The sequence below is a fragment of the Podarcis liolepis genome (genome assembly GCF_965112155.1).
Source record: "Podarcis liolepis genome assembly, chromosome: 6".
Classification (NCBI taxonomy): domain Eukaryota; kingdom Metazoa; phylum Chordata; class Lepidosauria; order Squamata; family Lacertidae; genus Podarcis; species Podarcis liolepis.
This window is the reverse complement of record NC_139559.1, coordinates 46,693,766-46,701,298: the sequence shown is the minus strand read 5'-3', so window position 1 is coordinate 46,701,298 and position 7,533 is coordinate 46,693,766. Positions and strand designations below refer to the sequence as shown.

General features: G+C 48.0%; 1 protein-coding gene across 3 annotated transcripts in view; it reads right to left on the bottom strand.

Moving 5' to 3' along the window:
- Nucleotides 1–3,016: 3,016 nt before the first annotated feature.
- The window catches only part of PI16 (peptidase inhibitor 16), a 29,185-nt gene continuing 24,668 nt past the window's right edge, over nucleotides 3,017–7,533 (bottom strand). For all 3 annotated transcript variants that reach the window (XM_083509398.1, XM_083509397.1, XM_083509399.1), the window contains exons 4-5: nucleotides 5,746–5,834; nucleotides 3,017–4,712 (exon numbers count right to left, since the gene is read on the bottom strand). In XM_083509398.1, the coding sequence (XP_083365524.1) occupies nucleotides 3,871–4,712; nucleotides 5,746–5,834 (931 nt within the window). In that variant the 3' untranslated portion in view covers nucleotides 3,017–3,870. The remainder of the gene's footprint in view (nucleotides 4,713–5,745; nucleotides 5,835–7,533) is intronic.

Here is a 7,533-nt window from a genome sequence, read left to right as displayed (position 1 = left end):
CTGGGTGACATGGACTGTGCCCAACAGGCAAGGCAAAACTGATGGGCTGATCTTTAGAGCTGATCTACGCCAGACCTGTATGAAAGAACTGGGATGTGCAATGTTTCAGCCATTCCTTCAAACTAGGAGTCAGCCCTTGCTAAGAGAAGGAACCTAACCCATGATCCTCCAGATGTCAGTGGACTACAGCTTCCCACATCTCTGAACATCAGCAATACTGGCTGGGATTGGGGAGAGTTGTGGGACCACAGGTTCCCCACGCCTGCCTTGCTAGGCCTTCCTTAGATACAACTGGAAAGGGCCAGCGCCACATGGATACTGGAGAACTTTGTCTTATTGCTCTCAGATTGGAGACAGTAGTACAGTTCACTGCCTGCAGAATTACAGGAAAGAAGTGAACTAATGCATTCTTAGTCCCTTGGTCTCACTCCTATGAACCACACCACTGGCTAACCTGGTGTAAAGGATGGGATATTGAATGGCTGCAGGAGCAGCACATGATCGCAGATCTTTGGAGGTGGTGTGGCCCCATACCGGGGTGGTATCCAACTGCCTCGTTCCATCAGCACTAGGATTTTTACTTGTGCAATGGAGCTTTCCTGCTCTTTTCCCCATGCATGTCCCACACCCTCCCCCAAACTGCTGCGGAGGGTCAGGAGAAGCCCCAGAACAGGGGGCACACAGGTAGAAGAGGGGGCGAAATCTCATTATGCAAGTGGAAATCATTGTGCTAACAGGATGAGGACATTAGCACTACACTGGATTCCACCCAGGGAAGTAGCAAAGATGCTGCCTGGGGCTGATGGGAGTTGGAGTCCAGCAACATCGGAAAAGTCACAGGTTCACCACCTCTGCTTTAGGGAGCTGCAAATACTGTGGGCCAGACTAAGCAAAGACTGGCTCCTGTAGCTATGACAGCATAAGTTGCTCTGTGTACCCCTGTAGCTATGCACACTGTTAGGTGGCATGCAGAGTTGCAGTTCTAAGCCCAGTTACTCGGAAAGTGAGCTCAGTTGAAATGAGTGGAATCGTCATCCAACCAAACATGCATACAATAGCATTCCAGTATTGTCAAGTAGTTTCAGGTTGAACTTGGTGATAAGTTGAAGGCATATTCACATACCTGGCTGAGATGCTAGTCAGTTATCAAGCAATATACTTTTGCGTATTGTACAACAGTCACATGATAAGAAAGCTCGGTCAGTTATTAGCTGAGCTCCAAGAGGCATCTCACACCATCATGTTTCATCCAGTTGTAGCAACTGATAAAAATGGCTTTGTGAATCAGACTCATACAAATGATCTCTCCTCCTTCATTTACACACCCACAAAGAAGCATACCATCACACCTGAGGCTGGATGCCAAGAAGTAGGAGCTCTGTTAGACTCTCCAGGCCTTTTTATTCATAGAATCATAGAACTGTAGAGTTGGAAGGGACCCTGAGGGTCATCTAGTCCAACCCCCTGCAATGCAGGAACATGCAGCTGGTCCATACAGGGATCGAACCTGCAACCTTGGTGTTATCAGCACCATGGTCTAACCAACTGAGCTATCCAAGCTCATCTATTGAGAGGGACCTTAGAGTACATCACATGCTTTGCATACAGAAAATTTCAGGCTATGTCCTGGCATCTTCTCTCTTTTAAAGAATCAGTTAGCAGGTGATAGGAAATACTTCTGTCTGCGGACCCTTGCCAGTCACAATTCTGGACTAGGTGACTTGACCTGATAAAGGGCAGCTTCCTATGTTTCTAATCTAACCGGAATGGCCACAGAGGCCAGGGGGAGCAAGAAACAGGGGGAGAGTTTCACCTTTGTCTTTCACGTACCCCAAACACAGCAAGATGAAGAAACAAACCACAAGTAGCATAAGGTAAAGGTAAAGGTACCCCTGCCCGTACGGGCCAGTGGTGTCCGACTCTAGGGTTGCGCGCTCATCTCGCTCAAGAGGCCGGGAGCCAGCGCTGTCTGGAGACACTTCCGGGTCACGTGGCCAGCGTGACTAAGCGGCATCTGGCGAGCCAGCACCAGCGCCGCACACGGAAACGCCGTTTAGCTTCCCGCTAGAAAGCAGTACCTATTTATCTACTTGCACTTAAGGGTGCTTTCGAACTGCTAGGTGGGCAGGAGCTGGGACCGAACGACGGGAGCTCACCCCGCCGCGGGGATTCGAACCGCCGACCTTGCGATCAGCAAGTCCTAGGCACTGAGGTTTTACCCACAGCGCCACCCGCGTCCCACAAGTAGCATAGGAGAATGGAAATGGGGAGCAAATATTCTTATGAGGCAAGTGTCAAAGGAGAAGGCTTATCAGAAAGGGAGTACTCAGGAACGGAAAACAGAAAGGCAAAAAGGGCTGCTGCCTGAAGGTGTGGGCTGCTCAGAATCTTTCCTGGGTGGGTTTGTCAGCAGATCTTTGGTATCTTTAGCACCTGGTTGTGCTTTGAAAAAACATGAGAGGGGTCAGCTGAAGAGAAGAGGAACCTGCCCTGGTTCCGTGCAACAGAAGCAGGAAGGGATGCAGCATGCTACCAAAACACATGTGCTAAGCTCAAAATGCAGCTATCGTGGGGGGTCTGGTCTAATACATATCTCTGATATGCAAGCAGGCCTAGTCAAACAAGTCCACAGCTCAGTGGTAGAGCATCTGGTTTGCATGGAGGTCCCAATTTCAATCCGAGCACATCTCCAGGTAGGGCTGGGAATGCACCCCAAAATCTGGAGCTCTGGAGAGCCGATGCCAGTCAGTGTAAACGATACTGAGCTAGATGGACCAATAAGCTGATTTGGTTTATAGTTTCCTATGTCCCTGTCAGGTGGTAGAAGGAGTGGAGACAATGGTGAAGAGAGGGGGCTAAAGCTTTAGATACCCATATGGCACAGAAGAGGTGAATGAGCCCTAATAATGCTGCCTGATCAAAATATTGTGGCTTCTAGAGTTCCAATGGAAGAAAGATCTACTGTAATGAACAGAGTTGAAGAGCTACAAATGCAAACACTCACAGAGGCACTCGCTTCACTTTCACATGCAAATATTTGGTCCACTTGCACTTCATTTATTGATTGCTTAATGTAGCTCTTGTGCACTGAGTTTCTATAGAGACTCACATCACTCTCCCTAATCAGTCATTCATTTTCTCTCCATCCTCCTTACAAACAAGCCATATCAGTTTGCTTTACATTTCAGGTGGGCACAACCAATTCTTTGATCAACACAGCTGTTTGTATTCTGAGCCACAAAGCTCCAGAGTCTGTACCAAGGGAGCACAAATTCATGTTTTGGGATCAGCTAAAGGAATTCAGTAGGTGTGCAGGCCTTTGCTTACCTTGCACAATTTGTTCAGCTTTCAAGATCCAGGTTTTTTACATTATCCAGGTTTTCAAGATCCAGGTTTTTATCGGCATTTTGGGGTAAAGAATGGGTTGCCAGTGGAGAATCCAGACACCTTGTCACCAATTCACAAGCAGAATGGGAAGCCTGGGAATGACTTCCAGGCACAGTCCGGCAAATAAATAGGGCCCCCATTTGTGGTGCACAGAGCACAGACAAGAGGGAGGATGATCACAGGTGAGTCATTGGGTGGAATGAGGCCTCGTGACAGTATGCCATGCTTGACCCTAGCAAAGCTTAAAGAGAAGGAAAGTAGGGAAAGAAATCAGATGTGCTCCACATTCCTGAATGGGTGAAAACAGGGGGTTGTGGAAATAAACTGCAACCTCCCAAGAGCTTTATTGCTTGGGCAAGATTTGTACCACCATCTACAGAATTTTCAGCCACTGGCCATGCTACAGTGCTATTCCCAGCAGACTGGCAAACTCACTAAAAGGGCAGAAAGGGTCAGCCTATAAATATGTTGGATCAAATACTGCTATAAACTGTTGAGCCAATAAGGCCTGGCCTTCCTAAGTGTATTGCCCCACTTGCTATGCCTCTGCCACCGGGGAAGCGGGGAAAAGCACGGAGTATAGGGGTACCTGGAAGTCAGCTCTTTAAGCGCAGTCTTTATTTCTTCAGGGTGGCTAATCTGTTTGCATCCAAGGCAAGGCAGGCAGACAGAGATTGAAGCTGCCTTGGCTGCAGTGTTGTGAACAGGTACCTTATCTGCAGAGGCCTGAGCAGCATTGCTGTGCTTGTTTATTGCTTTGGAGTAAGCTGACAAGCGATGGCGTGCAGGTGTTTTAGAGACGGGAGGCTTCTTTGGGACAGGTAGCTTGGAGAAGAAGGGATGCTTATGGGCTGAAAGGGGTTTGGGCATGGAGGGAGGTTTACCTGTCGACGGAGGTTTAGGGATGGATGCAGGTTTAGGGACCAAGGGTGACTTGGGGGTAGAATGCACTGGTGTGGGGGGAGTTGAAGGTGGCTCAGGTTTTTTAATGGTGGCTTCAGGTGTGGCTAAGCCACCAGACAAAGGAAATTCTGCGGAAGTGGCTTTTTCAGTTCTTGATTCTGGGGAGGCAGGACGAAGAGTTGTAGCTCCCATTGTCACCAAAGAGGAAACTGTTGCATCTGAGTTTGACAAGTCTGAAGTTAGCTCTAGCGAAGAGGTTGGCCCTTCAGCTGTTGGGGATTCAGATTCTGCTCCTGTTTGGGGACTGTCTGGCGTATCAGGTGCTGAATCTGGTGTGGTTTGCAGAGCTGGGCTTGCAGTCAAGACAGCCGTTGGCTCCGGCTTAGGAGATACGGTGGCGTCTCCCATGTCAACACTGGATTCTGGTGGGGGAAAAGAGAGACCAGCAGAACAATCAGCAAACAGATGCACAAAGCCACACCCTCCTCCCAGAAAACCAGTGAGAACAGAAGGCTGATATTTCACTTTTGCACAGAAGGTGAGCCCTACTTTGAAACCGAGTGTGGCCAGGGTCACAGGCAGCAGATTCCAGATGCCGTTAAAGGGCAGCACATTGCCACCCATTTCTTCACAACTTGGACTGGAATGTCATTTGAATTTTCTCCCAAAGGTGCAAAAACATCTTGGGCAGAACTCAGTGAAATGCCATATAGCATAGCACTCAAGACATAAGACACCCCAAGCGGAGACAGAATGCATGAAAGGAATGTCATGGCTTGCAGTGCCATCCCTACTATTAGGGTGAGGAGGTCTGTTTCAGATGGAGCAGCATTAGGGGGCAGCCAATGGTCAATTCGTAAACTTGAGGGAAAGAATCTGTTCCAAATGTGCTTTAAAGGTGTAGTACATGGCCTATGTTTGCATGGAGCGACATAACCATCCATCTGGGGACCAATAAGGGCTAAGACCTCTAGCGTGCATAGACTCAAGGTGTGTGTGCTGCATGAATTCACATAAGCCAAAGTGCCACTTCCTGGTGCTATGGTAAGGACAAGAGAAGCTAGCATATTTTAAACACACTGTCATCACCTTGGGAGAGGAAGGGGATTAATGCTGGCAGGTCCTTGTGTATAATGGTGGTGCACTGAAGGCAGGAGACAGGTGTTTGCAGCTGAATGGGAAACTGTTCCTCCAAGCATTTTTGCCCATCCTTGGCAAAGCAGCAAAACAAGAGGGAAGAAGGAATTTACTTCTCCTGTTGGAGAACAGCTTTGACAAGGATAATCATTGGGTGAAGGCAGCCAAGGAAATCACTACACTCCTAGGCGGCTGGATAATCTGCACCTGTCAGCCAGTGGAAATTTATTTCACAGTAATCCTGAGTGGCATTAATTTGGGGTGCAGATAAGGAGCTCTCCACCTTATCTGCTGGCTCCTCTAGTTCCACTCACTTACCACAGAGAGAGTCCTTACAGGAATAGCCATCTGGGCACATGGAACATGGAGCCCCTTCCTTGTACGGTTTGCGTCCCTTTATGTTCCCCCTGGAAGTGAAAAGTCCCAGGCATTACTCAAAAAAGGGCTAGGCCTTTCCCCTAAGGAAGGAGAGCATTGACACAATAGAAATAAGAATTTCATAACATTTTGTTGCTCCCTCACATTGACAGCTGCACCTAAGAACACTCTATGATCACCATTGATGGCTTTTGCCAAGAGTTCATCTCTCCAGCATGTAACTACCTTCCCAGCCTCACTCGGAAGATGGAAGGTGGCCAGCTCAGCTAAAGAGGATGCTTTGAGGGACTGCCAAAAGGCATCAGTTATTTGGTGCCTGTTAGTGGCTCTTTTGTCCTGGATTCTACAGCCAGTAGACTTTATGAAGATGATTGGAAGTTGCCATTTTAAAATGAGGTAAAGGAAGGCAGAGAGAAGACAAAGTTCATCGGGAACATACCGACTAATTTGACCCCATTTTCAGAAACAGCAGCATCACAGCTCTGTAAAACCTGGAATTAATACAAAAACCTGGTGCCAAGAGTAACTGCAGTTTAACTAAGGCTGACTCCTGAAGTGGATCTTCATTATCTTGTATATTACAGTACCTGTTAACTCCTGTCAGAAGTACACATACAATGAAATCCAAGTAACTGTTCGCTACCTTGATCTGTGAGTATTGCTATTATGGTGCCCACTTAACCTACTCCAGATAATGGTGGGCAGCAGCCCTCATAATCTCTTACCATGCTGCCTGGCCTTGATGGGAGTGGAATAACTGGAAGGCTCCACTTGGACTATCATTGCTATAATTCCTTGTTCACAATAAATTCTATGACCCCTCCTCCCCCCCCCCCAATGATGAGAGAACAGCAAAACTCTGCAGCCAAGCTGCCAAGAACATAATGCAACAGTTCTGAAGGAGTTGTACTGACTGTCAATATGCTACTGTGCTTTGGGTGGAGGGGGAAACAGATGAATCTGTCAGTTTCAGTTTTTCTCAGTTTCTCATTTTCCTCCTCATCAGTCCTTCACACTTCCATATCAGCTTGTGATCCCCCCCACCAAAAAAAACCAAGTCCCCATGAGCATTTCTCCCACTGTACACATTATTAAATTTGCTCAGTGTACACATTTTTGTAAACCAACTTTCCCTTCTATAATATGCTATTTTCACTAAAATATGCATTTAGTGAAAACTTAACCTCAGTTTGTGCATTATCTGGCTGTAAACTGCATTGCAAAATTAGGAGAACTGCAAATTGCAAAATGCATCTGGGTTTGGGTTAGGGAGATTCACTTGTAAACCCATAGTGCTTGTAGTGATATTTAAAACCCTACATGGCTTAGGATCTGGACACTTGGTGAAATGCCTTCTCCCATAACAGACCTCCCTATCTGCTAAGACCAAGGGGGGCACCCTCTTGCCACTGCCATAGTTTTGGGAAATTTGGTACTGTCAGGGGTTCAGGAGCAGAGACGCAGAGAAGGGAGGAGACAGAGAGCGAGGGGGAGGAATACGAAGGAAGGATGAGTGGGGATGACGACCCGAGATCACCGAGCCTGTCTAGCGAGTCCGAGGATTCCCAGAAGGGAGCGCCAGCAGCCAGAGCAAGGGGGGAGAGCAGGGGGACACCCCAGGAAGAAGGGTCCAGAGAGGGATCAGAAAGCAGCAGTTGGAGATCGGGACCCACGTGCCCAGCCGGGAGCAGCGGGGAGAAAGGGGACCAGATATCGGGCTCCGGAGAC